Source organism: Megalobrama amblycephala, linkage group LG15, assembly GCF_018812025.1.
Source record: "Megalobrama amblycephala isolate DHTTF-2021 linkage group LG15, ASM1881202v1, whole genome shotgun sequence".
Classification (NCBI taxonomy): domain Eukaryota; kingdom Metazoa; phylum Chordata; class Actinopteri; order Cypriniformes; family Xenocyprididae; genus Megalobrama; species Megalobrama amblycephala.
Window position 1 is genome coordinate 22,237,183 of NC_063058.1, and position 26,334 is coordinate 22,263,516.

The 26,334-nt window shown below is 37.8% G+C and overlaps 2 protein-coding genes and 1 long non-coding RNA gene across 3 annotated transcripts; 1 reads left to right on the forward strand and 2 right to left on the reverse strand.

Moving 5' to 3' along the window:
• Positions 1 to 9: 9 nt before the first annotated feature.
• tmem17 (transmembrane protein 17) lies at positions 10 to 1,881 on the reverse strand. Its single transcript, XM_048157961.1, has 5 exons — positions 1,705 to 1,881; positions 936 to 1,039; positions 689 to 802; positions 452 to 595; positions 10 to 332 (listed from the first exon to the last, which is right to left on the reverse strand). The coding sequence occupies exons 1-5, from the start codon at positions 1,817 to 1,819 to the stop codon at positions 234 to 236; spliced, it is 576 nt and encodes a 191-aa protein (XP_048013918.1). The 5' UTR covers positions 1,820 to 1,881; the 3' UTR covers positions 10 to 233.
• On the forward strand, positions 1,449 to 24,482 carry LOC125246874. Its single transcript, XR_007179980.1, has 6 exons — positions 1,449 to 1,578; positions 3,677 to 3,815; positions 3,959 to 4,024; positions 4,129 to 4,329; positions 4,436 to 4,494; positions 23,141 to 24,482. It is a non-coding gene; the product is annotated as an uncharacterized LOC125246874 (long non-coding RNA).
• On the reverse strand, positions 2,637 to 11,038 carry slc15a5 (solute carrier family 15 member 5). The gene is made up of 9 exons (XM_048157960.1): positions 10,324 to 11,038; positions 8,561 to 8,783; positions 7,879 to 8,048; positions 6,365 to 6,585; positions 6,088 to 6,274; positions 4,123 to 4,311; positions 3,658 to 3,789; positions 3,450 to 3,558; positions 2,637 to 3,359 (listed from the first exon to the last, which is right to left on the reverse strand). The coding sequence occupies exons 1-9, from the start codon at positions 10,676 to 10,678 to the stop codon at positions 3,215 to 3,217; spliced, it is 1,731 nt and encodes a 576-aa protein (XP_048013917.1). The 5' UTR covers positions 10,679 to 11,038; the 3' UTR covers positions 2,637 to 3,214.
• Positions 24,483 to 26,334: the final 1,852 nt, after the last annotated feature.

The following is a 26,334-nucleotide window of genomic DNA, read 5'->3' on the forward strand; positions in this document are numbered from 1 at the left end:
TGTTCTGTCTTTGTCTTGAAAAGTCTGTAATATTTTTTTTATTTATCCACATACAAAATATAATACAAGGCAAGATTTGTTTGTATAAAATAAGGCACCGAGATCAGCAGTAACAATCCAGCTAAATGACTGACATGTGTCCTCTAGTGGTTACCACTGCCATCTTTCTAGTCTTTTTTTTTTTTTGTAACCACAGAGAATATTTAACCCAGTTCATCAGTGCAGGAGTCTCGTCACGTTCTTAATTCCTGAATCCCATCAAACTGTCGCAAATGGAAGCGACTTTCAGTGTGTCGGACCATTGCACGCAAGGCAACAAATCCAAAAAGAGTCTGAAAAAAACAAAACTGTTTTCAATCATTCAAGATTTAAAAAGAAAAAATCAATTCCTTTTGAACATATTTATTATAATCTCATATAATACACAAATATACATAATACAGATTCATACCTCTGCAAATATAAATAAGGCCAGTATTATATGAACTCCTCTCTCCAGAGGTTGAATGAGAACAGCCTCATTGAAAAGCTGGAACAGAATCAGAGGAAACTGGAGTAAAAGAGTCAGGAGCCAAAATCCAGCCAATTCTGGAACCTGTTTAAAAATAAAGGATGTGTTATGCAATAATGTATATTACATTATATTATATTATATTATATTATATTATATTATATTATATTATTATACCTTTTCTTGCAGATTTCCAACATTTCCCAGGTAGAGTCTGATGGCCTCAATCAGGGTCATTAAAATAAGAATTGTGATCAGGATGAACTTGTAATAATCTGCAAGGGCTGGGTACTAGATGAAAAGCATGATTATTATATTAATATATATGTATTATGTTAATATACATTAATATGATTAAACAGCAATAGTCAGTCAATGATGCCAGACTGAATTGTTAAAAAAATATTAGGCAGAGCAGAATCACCTTTAGTTGTAGCATCACAACCTCACTGATCCACCAGAAAGGAAAGAACCACATGTTAAAGTAAAGAGACATCTGAAGAGGGAGACTCGATACTACATCCTTATCTGCCGAATAAAAGTGCAAAATTACAGCACAATAAATCCTATCGAGCAATATTTCTCTGAATTATAAGCGCGTCAAGTATTTTTGGGAATCATAGGCGAGATTCAAGTTAGCTGACTCGGAACCCGCCTACGGAGTGTTCGACTCATTTTCGTGAATCGGTTCTTTCGAACAGTTCGTTCATCTAGAAAAGTAAGGTTTGATGATAATTAAATCAATTTATGCTTTGTGTGTATCATAAACCGACATAAATGGAGTCGTAAAATATTTAAACTGCGTTTTAATTTTAAAATAAAGATATTAAATTATTTTCTAGGTTCTCTGTTTGATGAGTCAATAGTGAGTTTTTGATTCGAGAACCGCTCGGATGATTCCTAAACAAATCGTTCAGATTGGTTTTGCGAACATGTTCAATAGAATCATTAAAAAGATCCGACTGAAAAGAACGGTTCGTTCTGATTAGGTTGGCAGCTCGTAGGTTTGAGACACTTCCAAGGTTACCAACACCGTTTAACAGTGCTATAAAGACTTATTAAATCAGGTAAGCAACATGTATACTAACAGGAGTAACATTACGTGACACATAAACTCGGCTAACCAGATGAATTAGCCCAGCAGCTAGCAGCTCAGCACAAAGTCACCGTTTCGACAACTCAAACACACTTACACTGGCTTAGAAAATTAGCGTGTTCTTCAGGAGAGGGTTGCGTTCGGCTTTGGTCCACAAATACGGTTCTGGAGAAATCTCCAAGCCGTCGCCGTATGGGTTCAGGCAGGTCCATGTTGAGAGGCACAGACGCGAGTCCGTAGCAACGAAGGCGGATCTCGTGCGGTTGCGAAGGTCCAGCTGTGACGGGGGTGTGCTTTCACTCTCACAGATGCTCTTATGTTGAATTAACCCATGGTGTATGATGAAGAACGAAAGTAAATAGGTGGGTTTGAGTGATACATTGAGTACAAAGAAGTAATATTATCTATTTATGCAAGTTAAAATAAGTAAAATTATGGAAGCCCATTTTCGCGCCAAATGAAAAAAAAACATGCCTTGGTAAATCGTAATTAGAAGTTAAGTAGAAATGAAAAATTATGAAATAGGAAGTCATATTTATGACACAAAGTCGAAATTATGACAAACTAAGACGCAAATTATGACAGAAAGTTAAAATTATGAGATAAAGTCGAAATTATGTCATACTTTATTCATAATTATGACATACTAAATCATAATTATAAGATTAAACATCATAATTATGAGATTAAAAATGGAAATTATGACTTTTTATGTTATAATTATGACTTTTTGTCATAATATCTACTTTTTATTAGGGCTGGGTGATATATCGCATGCGATTGTCACGCACATTTTGTCAGTAAAGCCGGTTCCCTGATTACTGCTAAATCGCCATCACCTGCTTTCAAATGGAGCGGCATTTAATAGACAGAGCCATAGATCACTAGCTACGCAATATCGCGTTCATTATCGCAGATGAATCGCCTTCGATAATGAACGCGATATTGCGTAGCTTGTCAGTGAACTACGGTTCTGTCTATTAAATGCCGCTCCATTTTAAAGCAGGTGATGGCGATATATCGCCCAGCCCTACTTTTTATGTCATATTTCGATTTAGTTTGTCATGATTTAAACTTTTTATTTCTTTATTGGCTTTTATGTCATAATCTTGACTTTCCCCCTCATAATTACGATTTACTAAGGCATGATTTTTCTTTCTTATGTGGCGGAAATGGACCTCCTTGGTAAAAGCCTCAATTAACAACAACCTAATAACAACTTCATTCACAAACAAAAAAACATGATAATGATGATAATGTTTTTTTATCCAGTGTATTAAATATGAAAGATGTCATGTTTTTACACGTTATGAATATGTTTTCAAAGCGTTGCAGAAATGTTTTTATCATGTCAACATGTCTCCTTACAACGCTGCAAAAACCTACTCTTCACTTGCTACCATGTTTTTGTTTTGTAACCTGGTTCAGCCATTTTGGTTTTTTGGAGTCGTTAACATAATTCATATATACCATAAAATAACTTTATTTATTGAATACATTTAAATTGCATTATTTACAGCTATTGCTCTAGTTCCAAGCAATTAAAATAATTCAAAATCAGTCTCTTGTGTAACGCCAGCATTACAGGGTTTGTATTTGCAATGAATTCACAAGACAGTTTCCATAGACGTCAGGGTGTCAGAGCGCTCCACAGTGTCGTAATAGCGTAGACAGGCCTTGTACTGCAGGAGTTTCTCAGACAGGCGACTGTGTCCCAACCCGCTACTCAGCTCCACGCTCAGATCCGTGTACCTGCCCAAAACCATTATAAAGATTCAGCTATCAGTCCTGTAAAAACTCAAATGTTTCATTATTATGTCACATTCAAAGCTTGAACCGTACCTTTGTGATATTCTCCAAAACACCAGTGTGTTTATAGTCATTAATATGGCCAACGTAAAGAAAAACCTCTCCATGTTGCCACTGCCAAGGTTATTAGGATAAAAGTTTCCTGTAAAAAAAAAGTTTTCCAAGTTCATTCTCTAAGACGTCACATCTACTTTGCACCACAATAGCAAGTTCAGTATTTTCAAGATAGATGTATGTTTACCTCCTGACACAAAATAAAGGAAGTGAATGAGGAAAGCCCCTAGAAAGCAGCCACCTCCGTATGCGAGGGTTAGGAAATGCAAGGAGACTCCTCTAAGGTTGCTGGGAGTCAGACAGAAGGATATGAGAGAGCCTGAGCAGAGGAAAAAGGAGAGACGGGTGAGTTGTGTCAATTTCGATGTTCCTGACTAATTCTTGGAATCAATCAATTATGTGTTGAGAACTATAATATAGTGTACACTGATGCATGCACAAGCTTGACCAATTATGATGTGCTCTATCTATGTGTGTTTACCTCTCAGGTTTCATTAAAAATATATGTGTTTTGAAGATTAACCAAAGTCATATGGGTTTGGAACGACACAAGGGTGAGTAAATGATGACAGAATTTTCGTTTTTGGGTGAACGAACCCTTTAACATTATGAATACTGTTTATATTTCAGAAAGTGAATTGAGAATATTTACACGCAGGTGTCACGAAAGCCTCTGCCACTCCCAGTAAAATGTACTGGGGCGTAAGCTGGAAACAGGTCATAGAGGAAACCTGCAGGACCTTTCCCGATAGTGTCTGCTCCACTTGTGGATAATCCTTCCTGTGGATTTCTGAGATCCCTGCCAGTAGTGCTGAGAGAGCTGCACAAGCATGACCCAAAGCTGTAGGAATATAGCAATGTATGAAACACAGCTCACAGAGAAGTCACTTTCAAACCAAGCAGCTTTCTGTTGGTCAATGTGGCGAATTTGCGTAACACTTTGCGAAATCTTTCACCCTCACCAGAACGCATGGATTACTATTGAAACGACTGGATTTTGTCTGAGAAAATTTGCCAAACAACGGTAAGTGTGACTGCAATTAATATATACAGGTGCATCTCAATAAATTAGAATGTCATGGAAAAGTCCATTTATTTCAGTAATTCAACTCAAATTGTGGAACTCGTGTATTAAATAAATTCAATGCAAACAGACTGAAGTACTTTAAGTTTTTGGTTCTTTTAATTGGTTGATTTAATTGATGATTTTGGCTCACATTTAACAAAACCCACCAATTCACTATCTCAATAAATTAGAATACTTCATAAGATCAATAAAAAAAGGATATTTTAAACAGAAATGTCAGGCCTCTGAAAAGTATGTTCATTTCTATGCACTCAATACTTCGTTGGGCATCCTTTTGCATGAATTACTGCATCAATGCGGCGTGGCATGGAGGCAATCAGTCTGTGGCACTGCTCAGGTGTAATGGAAGCCCAGGTTGCTTTGATAGCAGCCTTCAGGTCATCTGCATTGTTGGGTCTGGTGTCTCTCATCTTCCTCTTGACAATACCCCATAGATTCTCTATGGGGTTCAGGTCAGGCGAGTTTGCTGGCCAATCAAGCACAGTGGTCAACACCATGGTCATTGAACCAGCTTTTGGTACCTTTGGCAGTGTGGGCAGGTGCCAAATCCTGCTGGAAATGAAATCAACATCTCCATAAAGCTTGTGAGCAGAAGGAAGCATGAAGTGCTCTGTAATTTCCTGGTAGATGGCTGCATTGACTGTGGACTTCAGAAAACACAGTGGACCAACACCAGCAGATGACATGGCAGCTCAAATCATCACTGACTGTGGAAACTTTACACTGGACTTCAAGCAACATGGTTTCTGTGCCTCTCCACTCTTCCTCCAGACTCTGGGACCTTGATTTCCAAATGAAACGCAAAATTTACTTTCATCTGAAAAGAGGACTTTGGACCACTGAGCAACAGTCCAGTTCTTTTTCTCCTTAGCCCAGGTAAGACGCTTCTGACGTTGTCTTTGTTTCAGAAGTGGCTTGGTACGTGGAATGTGACAGTTGGAGCCCATTTCCTGAAGACCTCTATGTGTGGTGGCTCTTGATGCACTGACTGCAGCTTCAGTCCACTCCTTTTGAAGTTCTTAAATCTTATGTTTTGGCACAGCACTCTGCGAACAGCCAGCTCTTTCAGCAATGACCCTCTGTGGCTTACCCTCATTGTAGAGGGTCTTGATGATCGTCTTCTGGACATCTATCAAGTCAGCAGACTTCCCCATGACTGCTATTGGGATTACTGACGTAAACCCCCTAAGAATGGTAATTTAATAGAACTTAAAATTAAATATTCTTATAATTTGAGATACTGATTTTTTTTATTTTGATGAGCAACAAGCTGTAATCATTAAAATGAAAACAAAAGTCTGGAAATATTTTACTTTGTCTAATAAATCTATAATATATTTAAGTTGTACTTTTTGAATTAAATTACAGAAAAAAAAAAACTTTTTCATGATATTCTAATTCATTGAGATGCATATGCTGAATTCTCAGAGAAAATGAGTCTAAGGTATACAGTAATCTTCATTGACACATGAGGATTTATCTTTAATATTTTTATTGGGCACAGCGATATAGTATAGTTAGGAGGCTCACTTATAAATGTGGCTGGTGAGGGCAGTATTTTCTTTGGAGACTGGTAGCAGGTGTGCACGAGCTCCAGCAGTGGTGCTAAGATCAACACCGGCAGAATACTGATGACCTTCATCACTGCTACTGGCAGGAGAAAGCCATTGAGTTTTAAGTTGGAATGCATAGTCTGCAGATAATAGCCCGATGGAATCTGTTAAAAGAATTGCAATAGAGATATTACAAAAGCGAATTTCTGAAACAAAGGCATGTATACATCTAGTTGATTTTGGTACACACTCACCTGGGTGATGCAAGCTCTATACAAAAGCTGAAGTCCAAAGAGAGGGAAAAGTTTGACTAGGATCTTGACATTTTCCACACTGGTCTCACTGTAACAACCACCATTGTTTTCCTTGGCACGGTCTAGCCAGTTGGCAACATCTCCGCTCAAATGGCGGTAATGGAGACAGCACATTTTCAGAGAATTCAGGAACACCCCGAGAGTAGTTAGCAAGGAACTGCCTGTTATTCCACAGAACAAAATTACAAATTGTTAAGGAACAAAAATGAAAACATGATCAATTGCTCTAGGAAATTATTGCACAAGCAACACCGGATTAAAAATTAAATAAGGGTCAAGAAGATAAAAAAAAGAAAAAAAAGAAATTAATACTTTTTTTAGCAAGGACACATTAAATTCATCAAAAGTCACAGTAAAGACAATGTTACAAAAGATTTCTATTTCAAATAAATGATGTTCTTTTGGACTTTCAATTCATCAAAGAATCCTGAACAAAAAAAAAAATTATCAAACACTAAAAAATAATGTGTTGGCTCAACAAAAAAAATTAACGCAACAGTTTGCATCAATTTTTTAAAAGTTCTGACAACTTTGAGTGAATTTACATTCCACCAACAAGCTACATTGAGTTAGAATAATTTAATAATTTGTTGCATAAACACAAATTTTTAAGTTGATTACTCAAAAAATTAAGTTGCTCCAACTACCACAGTTGTAGCCCTGGAACCAATTAATCTTATCTATTTCAGTTCAAATTCACAGCTATCATAGCACATGCTAACATAACTTATTTAACATGTATATTTAATCAACAAGTAAGATATTACTTGTCACTGGCATTAGAGCAGTCATTGCTTATAGAGTCAATGTAGTGTTTACCTTCATGTATCTCTTCAGCACAATGGTAAAGCTTCAACATTACAGAAACTCTTTTAAATGTCAAACATAACAACATTAAACACTAACAGGTCTTTCCCTTCATTAAAAAAAACAACATAAAATAACACCTAATTTCAACGTTTATTCTCCTTATCCAGTTCTATGCAAAGCATGTTGGGAACTAGAAATCCACTGCCTAATTACTGAAGTTATCACTACAACTTAATTTTTAAAAAAAAAAGACAACGCAGAAAGTTGAGTTTAAATTACAAACAATATAGTTGATGTAATGATCAACATTATTATGTTAACAGAACTCAACAAAATAATGTTTGCAACTTAAAATGTTTAATTAAAACAATAAATTAGAACATTGCAACATTTATTTAAGTTGTGGTAACAGGTCCCCTGAATTATTTTTTAGTTTCCACAAAAATATAAAGCACAAGTTACATTTTAAAATATATTCAAATAGAAAATAGTTATTTAAAATTGTAATATTTTACAATATTACTGTTTTACTGTATTTTGGTTAAATAAATGCAGACTTGGTGAGCATAAGACACTTTTTTCAATAAACAATCTTACCAACCCCATTACTGTTAAACAGTAGTGTATATTCATGGATGGCATACCTTTTTTTGGACGGAAGGTGAGCTTGTTGCGCACCATGTGTATGGCGATGAGGGAGAGGAGAACAGAGGTGAAAGGGATGAGAAAACACAGGTTTTTGGCAACTGACTGCTGAATGTAGGCAATCCCCAAAAACACAACTGTTGAATTCAGGTTGACCAGCCAGTAAAACCTATGGATTGTAGATAGCTGCAGCATTTGAATCTATTGTACAATGAGTATTAAAGGTGCACTCAGTAATTTCTTCCTCATTTAAAAGATTTTTTCACATAAAGAAATATAGTACTTTTTAAAAAGTTTTAAAATTATTATTAAATACTTCAGTAATAACAGTAGCCAAATAATTTTATTTTACATAGAGGGGGTCGACTAATGGAGGCTGCCATTTTGAGATCACACGACTGGCTGAATGCTATACTCACTTTATTTCAGTAAACCTTTTTTTTAGAGACTTTGCTTACAAGATAAATGAATCATGTTGAATGTATTGAACACATTTCTACAATTAAGTCATTATTAACTGTAAACCTTTGCTTTTTACATCCACACATATACAAGATGACTGCCTTATCTACCAGCGCAACAAAGAGAAATTAGTGAGAGCACCTTAAAACTCATGCTGTATTGACATGAACAGCAAATTCTGTGTCCAGATTATATAATAAGGGAAATTTAGAATCTTACCAGTTGAAGAAGGACAAAAGCTGGTGTCGATCACAACCTTGAAGGTAATAGGCTGCCATTGGGCAGAGGATGGCACGGATGCCACCAATGCCAAGGGCCACAGCGACCAGCCCCGTGTAGAATAGTATGTGTTGCTCGTGAGGCTCAAGTTGATGCACAATATTATGTGTGTTTATATAGAAATCCTCAAAAGGGAATGCGACGACAGGAAGCAATGCGGTTCCTATAAAAATGGACCAACAACACACTCTTTGGAAAAAAGGTTCAGTGGGGTTCTATCTAGAACTGTAGAGTTCTTGACTATGCCAAAAAGGTTCTATAAGGGGAAATGTCTTGCATAATACTTTCAGGTTTAATGCTTTATTTATTTATTTTTTAATGATAAAGTATGTTTACAAGCTGTTTAATTCATAAAATTTGTTAAAATTTAATTAAAACTAATTCCCTTCATTGGGAAACCCTAAATGATGTGCCTGACAGAACCATTTAAGGTTCTATATTGTACCTTTTTTTCTAAGAATGCATAAAGTCAGTTAGCCACTTTTCATGGACAGTTGATGACAACTTTACATCCCTTGCTAGACCAGGACCAAACTAGCCTAAACCAGTCTGGACCAGCATGTAAATGAGCTAAGTTGGGAACTCAAGCATGATTTGTTTAGCAATTAGGGGTGTAATGATACATGTATTTGTCCCGAACCATACGGTACGGGCGTCATAGTTCAGTTCATGCAGTGACACAACGAATACAGAGAGTCACAGGCGACCTACACTCCATATCCAGAAGGGGCCGTGCATGGTAATGCAACGCTGTTTGCTACTAGTAAAAAGCGCAGAAGAAGAGTCGATCGATCGGTATGTTTATATCTCTCAACCAGTGTTTCATCTGCGGAAAGATATCAATAAAACAGCTTAAGAATAATATCTCACCTAGCATTACATTTACCTCAGGCAAGTCATTTAGTGTCCACAGCATGTAAGTTCACTAGCGACATGAACTCTAGAGGGGAGCATTTCACTAAATTATGCACAATATTAGCTTACATATTCATTATATTTACTTTACCTGATTGTAATGTCTTGATTATTTAATGCATGTTTAAGTAAATTTCTCATGAAAACAAGTTATGACAGCTGCTGTGTAAATAATTATATTTCAAAAAGGAATTGCTGTAGAAAATTAACTTTATAATTAGATTTAGAAGTTAATGCAAAACCTGCCTTATGTGCAATTTACATGTTGTTTTTTTATCATTTGAGTGTTGATTAATATATCTAAAAATAAATAGCAACTGAATTTAATAGTTTGGGCTCTGTTGTTAATTGTAGCCTTTAATATTATAGTAATGTGTAAGTAAGGGCTCCCTATATAGGCTAGTTTACAGAATTAGCTAAGATAGATTCTTTGTTATCCTTAAAATTTTTTTAACTATATTGAATTTATTTTAAAACATTTGTTCAAAAAAAAAAGCAATTTTATGTTTAGTTTTCTCCCCACTGCTATACCAAACTTGAACCGTGACTTCAATGCCGAGGTACATATCGAACCGTCAAGTTTACACCCCTAATAGCAATACAAAGACAGAATACTTAACTCTCTATGCTGTTCTAGTGAAACTCCAAATAATTTTGTGACAGACTGTTACATTATTCTAAATCATGAACAAAACAAGTGGCTTATTGAGTACAAGACAAGTTAGATGCTAAAGATACATGATATGTATAGAAATACCGTAGGTTTCACTGCAAAGGCAACCACTAACCGAGGAAATGAAGGAGTGCACAAAAACAGAGAACTGTTGTCCTTCCCAAACACGTCTCAGCAAACCATCCCACAAGAACAGGTGTAAGTATGCTGGCTCCCACAAAGCATGTGTTGACCATGGCTGCTTGGTAACTGCTGTATCCCAACTTGATGGTGCAGAAAAGGATCATATTGCAAACAATCCCAAAAAAGGTGAACCTCTCGAAAAGCTCAACGAAAAGTACACAAACAATCACTTGAAGCTTCTTGCGTGCCTTGCGTGGCTTGCTGACCGTCCCACTGGGATACTGAGACGTGCAGATCCCGTGAGGGAGGTGGCCATCGTGTCTATCAAAGGCATCTACGGGTGGCATGCTGCTTCTAGAGCTCTTCCTGTGGAAGTGATATTAAGACAATGCTGGTGCCCCGTCACCATTACTAGAGAGCAAGACAGGCAATTCCTCACAAACTTGTGAAATCTTGTGAATGCCTAACAACAGAGCCTTAGCAGGAACCCTGCCAAAGGCTCACGTTGTGTCTCCTGACGGAGGTTTCTGGGTAATGTTTCTGGGTAATGCTTCTCCTCACTAATGTATTGAACTTCTCAGTCGCTTACTTTGTGCTTGGTCGGTCTCCGGTCGAATCTCATTAAGATGGCTGACGTGACGGCAGTGTGCAGGAGCGCTGATGATGAAAGTGATTTCAGAGATGTGAGACATACTTTTGTAATGAGCATCTTCAGAGAATCAGGGAAGATCTATGGTTTCCATGTAGAGTTTAAAACAAGTTTAAACAAGTTTAAATGGTTTAAGTTTTGAATACATTGAAATGACTATCAAATATATATATATATATATATATATATATATATATATATATATATATATATATATATATATATATATATATTATCTTGCAGTTTTACAAGGATTTGAAGAGTTATTTTATCTGGCAAGGCTCAGGTTTTAGGATTCTCTGGTGTTTGTTGCATGTAGTGTAAGGCCGGCTGCCCCTGGGAGACCTGTGGAGCCGGGCCTTTATTTTTTATGCTTGTTTATTTATTTAAATGGTGTGAAGTTGAAGAACCTAATGATATGTCTCTCAAATTCATTTCACAAGCATGTATCAACGTGGTGCTAGCAAATTAAAGATAATTAAACTTTTAAGGACACAAGGTGCCGCTAGTATATAACACCCCACTGTGAAAGGTGGTCTGGAGGCAGTGCCAAGTTAGTCACATGTGAAATACGAAATCCCAGTCCCATCTTGCTGTCTGTCTGTTGAGATAAGATAGGGAATATATTGTTGTTGTTGTTTTATATTAGATTGATCATTTTCTCAATTTTGTTGTTGAATTGGTTCATTTGAATCAAAAGAGAAAATATTTATTTAGTTATTTTCTCCTGTTTGATGTTGAATTAGTTCATATGAATCTAAAGAGAAAATAATATCCATCCATCCATCCAGTTGGATGGGTCAATTTGAATCAAAAGAGAAAATATTTAATATTTATTTATTTAATACATTTTAATATTTATTTAATAAATTTATTTATTCATTCATTCATTCATTCATTCATTCATTCCAGTTTGATGTTGAATTGGTATTTTAAATCAAACGAGAAAATATTTATTTATTTATTTTCTCCAGTTTGATGTTAAATTTGTTAATGTTAAGCAAACAAAAGAAAGTAATTTATTTATTTATTACAATTTAATGTTGAATTGGTCAGTTTGAATCAAAAGAGAAAATATTCCTCCTTCCTTTCCTCTTCTTTCCCCTTCCTTCCTTCCTTCTCTTCTCTTCTTTAATTTCCCTTCCTTACTTGATCCTTCCTTCCTTCCTTCCTTCCTTTCCTTTCCTTACTTCCTTGATCCTTCTTTCCTTCCTTCCTTTCCTTACTTCCTTCCTTCCTTCTCTTCTCTTCTTTAATTTCCCTTCCTTACTTGATCCTTCCTTCCTTCCTTCCTTCCTTCCTTCCTTTCCTTTCCTTACTTCCTTGATCCTTCTTTCCTTCCTTCCTTTCCTTACTTCCTTGATCCATTTTTCCTTTCTTTCCTCTTCTTTCCTTTCCCTCCTTTCTTTCTTCCTTCCTTCCTTCCTTATGTTGAATTGGTTAATTTTCATGAAAAGAAATGAATAATGAATTGTTAAATTGAATAAAAAATGAAACAAATAAATAAAATATATAATACATGTTATTTATTCCAGTTTGATATTAAATGTGATCATTCGAATAATTGAAAATATTAAGTATATAATAATAATAATAATAATAATTTTATTTATTTATTATTTTCGTTAGTTTGATGTTGAATTGTTTATTTGAATAAAATAGTGAATATAAAATACAATAAAATATACTTTTATCTTTATGTTCTTTTATTTAATTGGTTAATGTGAATTCATTTGAATTATATCGTTGTCATAATTTCATTTTTTTTTTTTTTTTTATGCGATTGTCAATGTACGTTGTCAATTTCTTTGGAAAGTCTCTTTGAATCTGTGGTCTTTGGCCCGTGGCCATATAGCATCACATACTCTCTGTTCTGGATGGCTACGGTGTGCTGGGCTTGAATATTTCTGCCTGAGCTCACCAATTATATGAGTGGAGAAAAGACCACACTGGTGGCGCTGACTGGGTGTGAATGAGACTCAGAGCTAGCAGAGCTATGCTGAAAAGAGAAAGGAAACTGGTAAGCAGAGAGAATACAGACTCTGTGTGGCACATCGGTGAATGAGGCCACAGTTTGGTTGCCATGGATCCAACCCTCAGTTTTGTGATTGACCATATACATATAAACAACAAAATAAAAACTTTACTTCTTTCTGTTCACATATATTTTTATTATTTATATGACATGAATTGGAGCGCATTTTGTTTGTTTGAACATGCGCAACCAAATTATGGTCATAAAAATGCACAGTATACATCATGGAGGCATTTTTGTTGTTTTTATTTATTCATTTGAATAAAGCCTTCAGTGCATCTGAGCTGTATTTTGTAATACGGAAATTATTCCTCTAGAGGGCACTATTTAAGTTGGCAAGACAATGCAAACAGATTACTGTGAGCTTGTGTAGGATTTAAAAACAATTAGAGACTCTTTGATTTGTACATTTCATAGCTATAATGGATTGGGACTGGTACAAGCTTTAATGTTTGGTTAAATGTATGTCTAGGAGAAAGAAAAGCTTTATTTAAATGCATTTTTCTTAGAAAAGCTGTATGCAGAGCTAAGTCTATGTAATTGAGAGAAAGTTTCCCAGGTCTTTTTTTTTTTTTTTTTTTTTTTTTTTTTTAAATCTTTTGGTTGTTTAAATGGAATAAAGTTTGGCCAATCTGGCTCATTAAAGGATTCACAACAATTATTCAGATTGAATTATACTGACAATCTTGCTTTGCAAAACACTCCAGTTTCAAACACTAAGACGTTGCTTGTTTTAGTCTGACTTGTGGGTTACAGGTCAAACATTTTGAATCACTTCAGTCACTCAACACAGCTTTAAAAGACATGCGTAAACTCCCTGCATTCGCTTTCACACACTCTCTCAAGAGCTTTTCTGCTTGTAAATACGACTTAAACTAAAGAGTGGCTTTCCAATGCATCCTTGAAACTGCATGCATTTTTTGGCCTTTATTTCTACACATAAGGAAACAGATCACTTCTCTATGGTGGAATAGCAGTAAAAGGATGGAGGGCTCTAATTAGCGAGGTGGCTTTTGATTCGTGCCACAGAATGGCTGGTGCAAATGCGCAGGGCAAGAAGATTAGGCGGTTTGCTAGGTGACGTACGCCCAGACATTTTTTTCACCTACTGGAAGCCTGGTCATTGAGACCGGAGCATTGGGGTGTTAAGCTGCTGGGGTGCCAAAGGGACTGTTGTATAGGGTGACAATAGGGCTCCCTGGGCCCAGACAGAGAATGTGATAGGGGAGCTAATGCATCCTCTTGGAGAAGGCCCTGGGTGCAAGAGAAGAATTGAGGCAAGCCAATTCTTGTCTATTTAATGTGCAGCACTCAACCAGCACTTAGTGAATACTGGGATTTATTTATATGTATACATTCTTCCTGTTACCGTTTATAGCATTTGCATTGTTTCAGTAATGTAAACTGAATAAAGTAGCCTACTACTCTCTGACACCGCATTCTTCATTACTTATTCATATGGCGCAGCAACACCGCTACTGAATTCACAATTCACTATGTAGGGAATAGTGAGTGAATAAACAAGTGAGTGATTTCGGACACAGCTAAATATTGCGACAAATGTAGTTCGCTTCTCGAGCAAATGATTTTACTAGGCGGAGCAAACTTTTCTGGAACTTAGTTTTGGCCTGATGTATATCTGATTGAAATGGCTTCTTGAACAATAAAAATATAGGGTGGGACTTGATTTTGCCCATCAGGAATTGATTGAATGGTTGTGGCTTGCTATTGGTTGATCTTGTGTGAGTGACAGGTTGTCCCGCCCTTGCACCAGTAAACACTTCTTTAGAGAAGAGATGTCACTGCAAGAGAGAGGGTAAGTTATTTTGATTAAAGATTATGAGGGCACATAAATTAAAAAAAACTAAACAAAAACAAGGTTGTGCTTGGATTACGGAGCCCCTGAAGGGACATGGTGAAGGAAAAAAATATGAGATTGGAGGAAAAATTATTTTTGACTGCAAAATGCTTTTGCGTTCTCTCACAAATGTTTTGCAATTCCCTGAGAAACTTTGTGTTTGCTCGCAAAATGTTTGTGTTCCCCCAAGAAACTTTGAGTTCGCTTGCAAAACTTTTTGCGTTCTCCAAGAAACTTTGTGTTCACTCGCAAAATGTTTTGCGTTCCCTCAAGAAGCTTTGTGTTCACTCACAAAATGTTTTGCCTTCCCCAAAAAGCTGCGTTTGCTTGCAAAACTTTTTGCCTTCCCCAAAAAACTCTGTGTTTGCTTGCAAAATGTTTTGCGTTCCCACAAGAAACTTTGTTCACTTGCAAAATGTTTTGTTCCCCCAAGAAACTTTGTGTTCACTCACAAAATATTTTGCGTTCCTCCAAGAAACTTTGTTCACTCACAAAATGTTTTGTGTTCCCCCAAGAAACTTTGTGTTCACTCACAAAATATTTTGCGTTCCTCCAAGAAACTTTGTTCACTCACAAAATGTTTTGTGTTCCCCCAAGAAACTTTGTGTTCACTCACAAAATATTTTGCGTTCCTCCAAGAAACTTTGTTCACTCACAAAATGTTTTGCGTTCCCCCAAGAAGCTTTGTTCACTCACAAAATGTTTTGCGTTCCCCCAAGTTACTTTGAGTTCGCTTGCAAAACTTTTTGCGTTCTCCAAGAAACTTTGTGTTCACTCACAAAATATTTTGCGTTCCTCCAAGAAACTTTGTTCACTCACAAAATGTTTTGCGTTCCCCCAAGAAACTTTGTTCACTCACAAAATATTTTGCGTTCCTCCAAGAAACTTTGTTCACTCACAAAATGTTTTGCGTTCCCCAAGAAGCTTTGTTCACTCACAAAATGTTTTGCGTTCCCCCAAGTTACTTTGAGTTCGCTTGCAAAACTTTTTGCGTTCTCCAAGAAACTTTGTGTTCACTCACAAAATATTTTGCGTTCCCTCAAGAAGCTTTGTGTTCACTCGCAAAATGTTTTGCGTTCCCTCAAGAAACTTTGTGTTCACTCGCAAAATGTTTTGCGTTCCCTCAAGAAGCTTTGTGTTCACTCACAAAATGTTTTGCCTTCCCCAAAAAACTGCGTTCGCTTGCAAAACTTTTTGCCTTCCCCAAAAAACTCTGTTTGCTTGCAAAATGTTTTGCGTTCCCACAAGAAACTTTGTTCACTTGCAAAATGTTTTGCGTTCCCCCAAGAAACTTTGTTCACTCACAAAATGTTTTGTGTTCCCCCAAGAAACTTTGTGTTCGCTCACAAAATATTTTGCGTTCCTCCAAGAAACTTTGTTCACTCACAAAATGTTTTGCGTTCCCCCAAGAAGCTTTGTGTTCACTCGCAAAATGTTTTGTGTTCCCCCAAGAAACTTTGTGTTCGCTCACAAAATATTTTGCGTTCCTCCAAGAAACTTTGTTCACTCACAAAATGTTTTGCGTTCCCCCAAGTTACTTTGCGTTCACTTACTCACAAAATGTTTTGCGTTCCCACATGAAACTTTGTTCACTCACAAAATGTTTTGCGTTCCCCCAAGAAACTTTGTGTTCGTTCACAAAATGTTTTGCATTCCCCCAAGTTACTTTGTGTTCACTCGCTCACAAAATGTTTTGCGTTCCCCTAAGAAACTTTGTGTTTGCTCGCAAAGAACACAAAAGTTTGAATGAAAGAATGCAAAGTTTCTCGAATTAATGCAAAGTTTTGTGAGGGAGCACAAAGTTTCTCGGCAGAACGCAAAACATTTGCAAGAGAACGCAAAGTCATTAACATATAATTTTTCCTTTCATGTCATATTTTTGTCGTCACCATGTCCCTTTAGGGGCTCCGTAATGGATAAATCGTTTTTAATAAATACTGCAATATTCCATAAAAAAGCAATAATTGTCCATTTTGATATAATGGGACTGGTTGAAGGACCTTCAGCATAACGAGTGAAGTCTAATTCCCAAGTGAATGATTCTCATGAGCCGTTTTTTTTTGTAGTAAATCAAAAACATACAGCACAACAAGTCCAATTCTAGAACAAATGACTCACTCGTACGTGCCAGGGTTTTTTTTGTGAATCAAACAACCAGCTGTGAAGTTACTAACTGTTTGTTCATATGAGAATGTGATACTCTACATCTTTTCAGTTATTAATGATTGAAATATTTTACTTGCTTTACTTGCATTTGTTTCAGATCAGGGGTCTCACTAACCATAAAACTTCACCCATCCCTAAACGAGGGAGTATGAGTTAGTTAGTGCATATGCTAGGGCTGATTGTGAAGAGGAATGCCATTGAATTTGAACCTTTTTTTCACGCGCAAGCCTCTTTTGTGTGTTAGCTGAAGAAATCCATTGTGCAGCTGGACACCCTGAGAAAGAGGGAGCTCCAAGCCGTTGTCTGCAGATGCTTCTGCTCGGCCTCGGGGAGCTGAATGGGGTGAATAGCGTCGGAAACAGCCATACCCAGGCAAAACAATACCTCTGGGGAGCTTTGAAGATTAAGAAATTAGGGATGGGGAGGCTGGGGCATAATTACAAATGCTGTTTCATTGTATTGGATATGCATATGTTTGTGTGTGAGTACTTTTGAGGTCTTTTGTTAGGAACACTCTATTTCGCATAGTTTTGTGTGGTTTTCCCAATTTCCGTACAGTATGTAAATGTATTAACTATTCCAAAGCACTTCAGCGGGGATTGTTGAAATGCTCCAAATGTGCAACTCTTCTGATTCGCCGGTTTCTTTCCTCCAGTGCGAAATGAAAAGGAACGCAACAACTGGCCTTTACCTCACCGTTCTCCTGTTGCTAGGAAACCCTCGAGCACCGCTTGAGTTCCTTTTCTTTTTAAGGTCTACTCCACTCGCCACATTTTCCTTTAATTGAAGACAGCTTACATATGAGAGGAAAACAATTGGCGCTTTGAATACTTTGTTTGCTGTTTGTCAGGGTCGTACTGCTCACCGCCTCGTCAGCCTGGTGGCTCTGTTGTGATATAAGAACAGAGTCAACATCTCATTTAAGCTGCTAAGTGCATTTAACTGAAGGACTTAAACGCTCACATCTGTAAGAGCTGTAGATGTAAACTTTCTCATTGCTGAACAACGGGCTTGTTTTCTCATTCAAATGGCTTTGCAGGCTTTTAATGGATGTTTAGTGCTTTCTTCTGTAAAGTTGGCTGCCGTGTAACAAAGATTGGCCACTCAGTGACCAAACTGATAGATTTTTTTGCCTCTGCTGCACTATTTTATTATGAATAAGGGTTCTTCACTGGTTCTTGATAGCAATTTTAATATTTTACATATACTATATTGTTATACAGTGGGTACGGAAAGTATTCAGACCCCCTTAAATTTTTCAGTCTTTGTTATATTGCAGCCATTTGCTAAAATCAAGTTCATTTTTTTCCTCATTAATGTACACACAGCACCACATATTGACAGAAAAACACAGAATTGTTGACATTTTTGCAGATTTATTAAAAAAGAAAAACTGAAATATCACATGGTCCTAAGTATTCAGACCCTTTGCTCAGTATGTAGTAGAGGCACCCTTTTGATCTAATACAGCCATGAGTCTTTTTGGGAAAGATGCAACAAGTTTTTCACACCTGGATTTGGGGATCCTCTGCCATTCCTCCTTGCAGATCCTCTCCAGTTCTGTCAGGTTGGATGGTAAACGTTCAAGAACAGTCACAGAGTTGTTGTGAAGCCACTCCTTCGTTATTTTAGCTGTGTGCTTAGGGTCATTGTCTTGTTGGAAGGTAAACCTTCGGCCCAGTCTGAGGTCCTGAGCACTCTGGAGAAGGTTTTCGTCCAGGATATCTCTGTACTTGGCCGCATTCATCTTTCCCTCGATTGCAACCAGTCGTCCTGTCCCTGCAGCTGAAAAACACCCCCACAGCATGATGCTGCCACCACCATGCTTCACTGTTGGGACTGTATTGGACAGGTGATGAGCAGTGCCTGGTTTTCTCCACACATACCGCTTAGAATTAAGGCCAAAAAGTTCTATCTTGGTCTCATCAGACCAGAGAATCTTATTTCTCACCATCTTGGCATCACTGAGGAGAGGCTTCCACTCTGCCATAAAGCCCCGACTGGTGGAGGGCTGCAGTGATGGTTGACTTTCTACATCTTTCTCCCATCTCCCGACTGCATCTCTGGAGCTCAGCCACAGTGATCTTTGGGTTCTTCTTTACCTCTCTCACCAAGGCTCTTCTCCCCCGATAGCTCAGTTTGGCCGGACGGCCAGCTCTAGGAAGGGTTCTGGTCGTCCCAAACATCTTCCATTTAAGGATTATGGAGGCCACTGTGCTCTTAGGAACCTAAAGTGCAGCAGAAATTTTTTTGTAACCTTGGCCAGATCTGTGCCTTGCCACAATTCTGTCTCTGAGCTCTTCAGGCAGTTCCTTTGACCTCATGATTCTTATTTGCTCTGACATGCACTGTGAGCTGTAAGGTATATATAGACAGGTGTGTGGCTTAATCAAGTCCAATCAGTATAATCAAACACAGCTGCACTCAAATGAAGGTGTAGAACCATCTCAAGGATGATCAGAAGAAACAGCACCTGAGTTAAATATATGAGTGTCACAGCAAAGGGTCTGAATTCTTAGGACCATGTGATATTTCAGTTTTTCTTTTTTGAAAGTCAACAGAAATGTCAACAATTCTGTGTTTTTCTGTCAGTATGGGGTGCTGTGTGTACATTAATGAGGAAAAAATGAACTTAAATGATTTTAGCAAATGGCTGCAATATAACAAAGAGTGAAAAATTTAAGGGGGTCTGAATACTTTCCGTACCCACTGTATATATTATGATACCTGTCATAAGGTCCTCGAAAAAGACGAGGAAAAGCTTTGAGAATAAATTAACAAAGTAACTTTATTAAATAAAACATGAGAATCAAAGTAACAGTGTGTACAAAACACAAACAACACCAGACAATGAGTGGAGAGTTCTTAAATACGCAGACAAATGAACTCAATACAAAATAGGTGCACTCTAATTAGTAACATAATTAGTAACCAAACAGAGCCAAAGGGGTGGAGGAGCGAAGCGCAGCTGATGGCCTGGAAGTCTGTGACGCAGGCAGAGTGACATCTGACCAAGGTGGAGCCAGAGGGTTGAAGGAGCCCGGTGGAGCCATGAGGACAACGGTCCCAGGTGGAGTCGAGTGGGCAAGGGGCCAAGGTGGACCCGACTGGTTGACTGGCCGAGGTGGAGTTACGGGATTAGAAGCCCAAGGTGAAGACAGGGGATCCACTCTCCAAGGCAGAACTGGTGATTGGAAGATCTGCGGATCCAAATCGAAGGGTTGAGTCAGTAGAGGAGGGCACGAGGGACTGTAGGGAGTCAGCGGAGTTTGGCACGAAGGACCGGCTGGCTTGTGTTGATGAGGTGGGAGAGGGTGGCTGGGTGGGAGTTTCATCAATAGACAAAGACTTTGTGCTGGGTGACGAAACAGTCCTGGTGCTGAGTGATGAAACAGGCTTGGTGACGATTAACGAAACAGACTTGGTGCTGGACAGAACCAGCAACGATGAAGATTTGAAGCTGGGGGGAGAAACAGACTTGGGACTGCCTGGGATCAGTGGTGGAAGATCGTCCTCTTTTAGCTCTTTTAAATTTTTCTTTGTGGTCTGTTGTACTGTCACCATAAGTGTCCACGAAGAAATATGTAAGAATTATGTTCGATTCTTGAATGAATCATTCTTTTGAGCCAGTTCTCAGGAAGTAACTGGTCAAGCTGGTTCACTAATCCAACTGAATCGAACTTCAGTTCCTGGTTGATGACGCAAGACGCGCAGCCGAAGTAGCACGTCCGACCCAAAAAGAACCAAATAAGCGTGTTTAACCAACTGTCGAAGTTTGCAGAAGATTGCAGAGGGGCACCAAAAATGATTCACCCCTTGATGGAAATAACATCAAAACATTTACAGTGCATCTTGAAAGTATTCACAGCACTTCACTTTTTCCACATTTTGTTATGTTACAGCCTTATTCCAAAATGGATTAAATTCGTTATTTTCCTCAAAATTCTACAAACAATACCCCATAATGACAACATGAAAGAAGTTTGTTTGAAATCATTGCAAATTTATTAAAAATAAAAAATGAAAAAATCTTATGTACAGAAGTATTCAAAGCCTTTGCTATGACACTCAAAATTGAGCTCAGGTGCATCCTGTTTCCCCTGATTATCCTTGAGATGTTTCTACAAATTGATTGGAGTCCACCTGTGTGAAATTCAGTTGATTGGACATGATTTGGAAAGGCACACACCTGTCTATATAAGGTCCCACAGTTAACAGTGCATGTCAGAGCACAAACCAAGCCATGAAGTCCAAGGAATTGACTGTAGTCCTCCGAGACAGGATTGTATCGAGGCACAGATCTGGGGAAGGGTACAGAAAAAATTCTGCAGCATTGAAGGTCCCAATGAGCACAGTGGCCTCCATCATCCATAAATGGAAGAAGTTTGGAACCACCAGGACTCTTCCTAGAGCGGGCCGCCCAGCCAAACTGAGCGATCAGGGGAGAAGGGCCTTAGTCAGGGAGGTGACCAAGAACCCGATGGTCACTCTGACAGAGTTCCAGCATTTCTCTGTGGAGAGAGGAGAACCTTCCAGAAGAACAACCATCTCTGCAGGACTCCACCAATCAGGCCTGTATGGTAGAGTGGCCAGACGGAAGCCACTCCTCAGTAAAAGGCACATGACAGCCTGCCTGGAGGACTCTCAGACCATGAGAAACAAAATTCTTTGGTCTGTTGAAACAAAGATTGAACTCTTTGGCCTGAATAGCAAGCACCATGTCTGGAGGAAACCAGGCACTGCTCATCACCTGGCCAATACCATCATTACAGTGAAGCATGGTGGTGGCAGCAGGAACTGGGAGACAAGTCAGGATCGAGGGAAAGATGAATGCAGTAATGTATAGAGACATCCTTGATGAAAACCTGCTCCAGAGCACTCTGGACATCAAGACTGGGGGTGAAGGATCATCTTCCAACAGGACAACGACCTTGAGCACACAGCCAAGATAACAAAGGAGTGGCTATAGGACAACTCTGTGAATGTTCTTGAGTGGCCCAGCCAGAGCCAAACTTGAACCCTATTGAACATCTCTGGAGAGATCTGAAAATGGCTGAGCACCGACGCTCCCCATCTAACCTGATGGAGCTTGAGAGGTCCTGCAAAGAAGAATGGGAGAAACTTCCCAAAAATTGGTGTGCCAAGCATGTAGCATCATACTCAAAAAGACTTGAGGCTATGTTACGTACGCTAGAGCATACGTAGTATTGTGCGATGTGGGTGTCTGTTTTGTGTGTTTTCTGTTTTGTGTGTTTTTCAAGAGGTGCAAGAGGTGATCACTCTGTAAACTCTGTCTACTCCAGCACATCCCAAAGACTTTCAATGAATTTAAGGTCCGAACTCAGAGGTGCCTATTCATGTGTGAAAATGATTCTTCATGCGCTCTCCCAACCATTCTTTCACAATTTGAGCCTGATGAATCTTGTTGATGAATTTTACATTTACATGTACTATAATTTTATATTTATATATATTGTTTTACATAAACATGTACTATAGTTACATAATATACTTATAATTATTATATATATTAATAATAAAATAACTATAATATGTTATATTTTATATAACATTTACTGTATGACCAATTGTGTGAACTTATAAAGGTTCTCGTATGGCATAATCTGAGTTTAAAAAGTGTCAGACTGTAAAACCCTTTCTGCAACCTTAATTTTTTTTAATGTAGATGGATTAAATGTTTCAACAAATTTAGACATTATGTATTTGTATTACAGCACTGCATTTTAGAATAATATTACATCTATTTCTATTGTAATGTGTTCTGAACACCAGTAAAAGTAAAGCAGTGAAAATAAAGAGCGAGAAGAAGAAACACCAAGTGAGAGCGAGTGACATAAAGAAAGCAGTGATAGAGAGAGACAGATAAAAGCGAGGTAGGCATGGAGTCAAAGTGTCTACGTCTCGCATCGCCTTTCTTTCGTCCCCATATTGCTGAGATCCGAAGTTTGTGTGTGAGTGTCAGAGTGTGTATGTGTCGTCTGTCCCCCATCGGGAGGCTGAGACTTGAGTCTGGGTTTGGCTGTGCCACTGAAGCTCAGATAAAAGGCACTCACTGCTCCCTCTCCTCTTTTCTCTCACAGGGCTCCAGGAACCTGATGTCATTTGGAAGTACTTTGATTTAAAGCCTCTGTTCGAGCCTGTGAAGGAGCGTTTTGTTCTTCTTCTGGTATGTAGAGAGCTCCACGGTGCAGTGGACACAACTCCGGACCTGGGGAAAATGAGTTTGGGAAATGGGGCTCACACTTGTACACACCGGACTTGTTTTATTCTGGTCCGCACAATGACAGTTAATCTTCATAAAGTGTGAATGGTAACCATGGGTCTGCAAACTGACAATGGCTCTCCGGGATTTCCAATGCTGATGCTGCATCAATACTCAAAGCATTGGTACTGGATTAGCACCCAAGCAATTTCCAAATTATTGTGGGAGACGGCAATGGCGGTTTTAAGGAAAACGCGCGGTCTGTGGAGGCGGAAAGCTTAACGACTGCATCCAAAACATATCAGGCATTGTGGCCTTTGAAGAGTTTGGTACAACCCCCTATGCAGAGCTTCCTAATCAGCAACTTTCCCAGCATTCAACCTCACTTTGGCTCAGTGACAAAACACTGTTGCCCTTCATATCGAACTTGCCATTACGCAAGTTACTCCATTAACATTCGGACTGACTCTAGTTTTTGACAATGTAGGTGCCAGGAGAGTAAAAGAGGCAGGTCAGTTTAGTGTATCATTGGTTGATTTCGATTTCTGAGTGAAAACTTTTTTCAAAGTAAATCCTACACCATTTTTTTTTTCATTCAGTGTGGGTTTGGTGTGAAATAAATGCTTTATAGATAAGTCCTATATGCTTTATAGAGAAGCTGTAGAGTTCTGAATATTATAAATATAGCTAATTTATTAATTTTAATTTATAAAATTCTAATAGATCCCAAAAAAAGATCTCAAACTTCTAATCAAACATATTGTGATGAACTCCACTATCCAGGGCTGCAGTATTGCACAGTATTTTGTGTCATTTTATTGTTTCTTACAGTTTAAAAATCAAAGTTAAAGAAGTAATCCATTAAAATATGATGTTACTGTGGCCAAAGTTTGTTAATTTACAACAATCATTTAGCAAAACTAAAAAAAATCTGTTAAATATGGAAACCTATTTCTGCCTCAGAGTAAAAAAAAAAAAAGGTAATTGTGAGATATTGTAAAATATGAAATAAAGTTTCTTTAAACTTTGAGATGTAAAGTTACAAATGTGAGATATAGTTGCAATTGTGATAAGTCCCAAATTTGTGATATAAAGTAGTAAACGTGAGATATAAAGTTGCAAATATGAGATATAGTTGCAATTGTGATGAAGTCCCAAATTTGAGATATAAAGTTGCAAATGTGAGACATAAAGTTGAAAATATGAGATATATTTGCAGTTGTGATAAATAAAGTCTGAAATTGGAGATATAAAGTCACAAATGTGAGATATAAAATTGCAAATATGATGTATAAAGTTGCAATTAACTTTAAAGGTGCCATCGAACGTTTTTTACAAGATGTAATATAAGTCTAAGGTGTCCCCTGAATGTGTCTGTGAAGTTTCAGCTCAAAATACCCCATAGATTTTTTTAAATTAATTTTTTTAACTGCCTATTTTGGGGCATAATTAGAAATGCGCCGATTCAGGCTGCGGCTCCTTTAATTGCTCGCGCTTTCCGCCCCCTCCCGAGCTCTTGAATCTATCGTTGCATAAACAAAGTTCACACAGCTAATATAACCCTCAAAATGGATCTTTACAAAGTGTTTGGGGGGATGGGGGGGGGGCATTTGGTTTTCATAGGGGTGGGGCAGGGGGGCACACATTTTTATGATCCAAGAAACAGACTTTCACCAAAACAATAGCATCCTGTATTATTACTGAAATAGTAAAAAAAAGTTCTATATTAACACCAAAAAAACAAGATAGTCCATCCTACAAACTACACCAAACCCTTTTGCATTATTCCTAAATACTTCTTAAACACGAGGCACAAAAGCTTTTTAATTCCTCCGACAAAACAGTGATAAAAACAATACGTACCAAATAGCAATAAAATATGTAAATCTGAAGCATATTGATATGTAACAAAGACTTTGAGTGTACACTCACCATTAAAATAGTTAAAGGCGGCGGGTCTCCGAGTGATAGTCATTTGTAAATATAGCCTAATTATGTTTCAAGTTCCGTTTTGTGTAATAATGCGTTAAATATCAATTTTCTGATCATAGGTGGAGGGTGAACAAACTCCAGGAATATGCGCTTCCTGTTTAAAAACACATTTAAATTCACATTTTTCTTGAAATAGTTTCAGGTTACATCTACATTCACAAACCACTGTTAATTTTAACAGATTACATACACGGCATCTCAGAAAGCGCACAAAGAGCACTCCCTTTAAAATCACTAAAAAGCTGTCACTCATCTTAGTTCATCGCGATCTCAAGCAGTTCTATTACAATAAATGAAGCTGACTGCACAATGAATGTCTTATTTACGTAATTGTTTGTTATAATTGGAGGACATTTGCAAGCATGCAAAACTCAGAATCAAATCACTGCTCAAAACGCCAATGCTAACTTAAACACCTCTGATTGGTCATTGCGTTCAAGAACTCAACAGAAATGTTTGTGATTGGCTACATTGCTCAACACCGCAAAAACACGTTGTAAACAAAATGCTTCGTTATGGAATACAAAAGGTCGAGGGGGGTTGTGGGGCACTGCCCCTAAATGCCCCCCTTGGCAACAGGCCTGTGGTGACATGATATAATTGATGTGACATGCAAATGAGCCATAAAAACCCAATGGCGCATTCCTTTCTTTTTCTTGCACCGGCACCACCAAAGAAATTAAGGTTTTTGATGAAAACATTCCAGGATTATTCTCCTTATAATTTCAATGGTCTCCAAACAGTTGAAGGTCAAAATTACAGTTTCAGTGCAGCTTCAAAAGGCTTTAAACGATACCAGACGAGGAATAAGGGTCTTATCTAGTGAAACGATTGGTCATTTAAAAAAAAAAAAAAAAACTGTATATGCTTTATAAACACAAATGAGTGATGCCTTCCCTATTCAACTTACGGAAAGAATATTTTTTTTCGTAAGTAGAATAGGGAAGGTGTAGGACTTACAGCGTAAGCTTTTTGAAGAAAACGAAAGTGCGGTTTTGGCGGAAGCACGTGCAAGGCGATCATTTGTTTATACAAAAGCATATATAGTTACATTTTTTTTCCGAAAATTATCAATCGTTT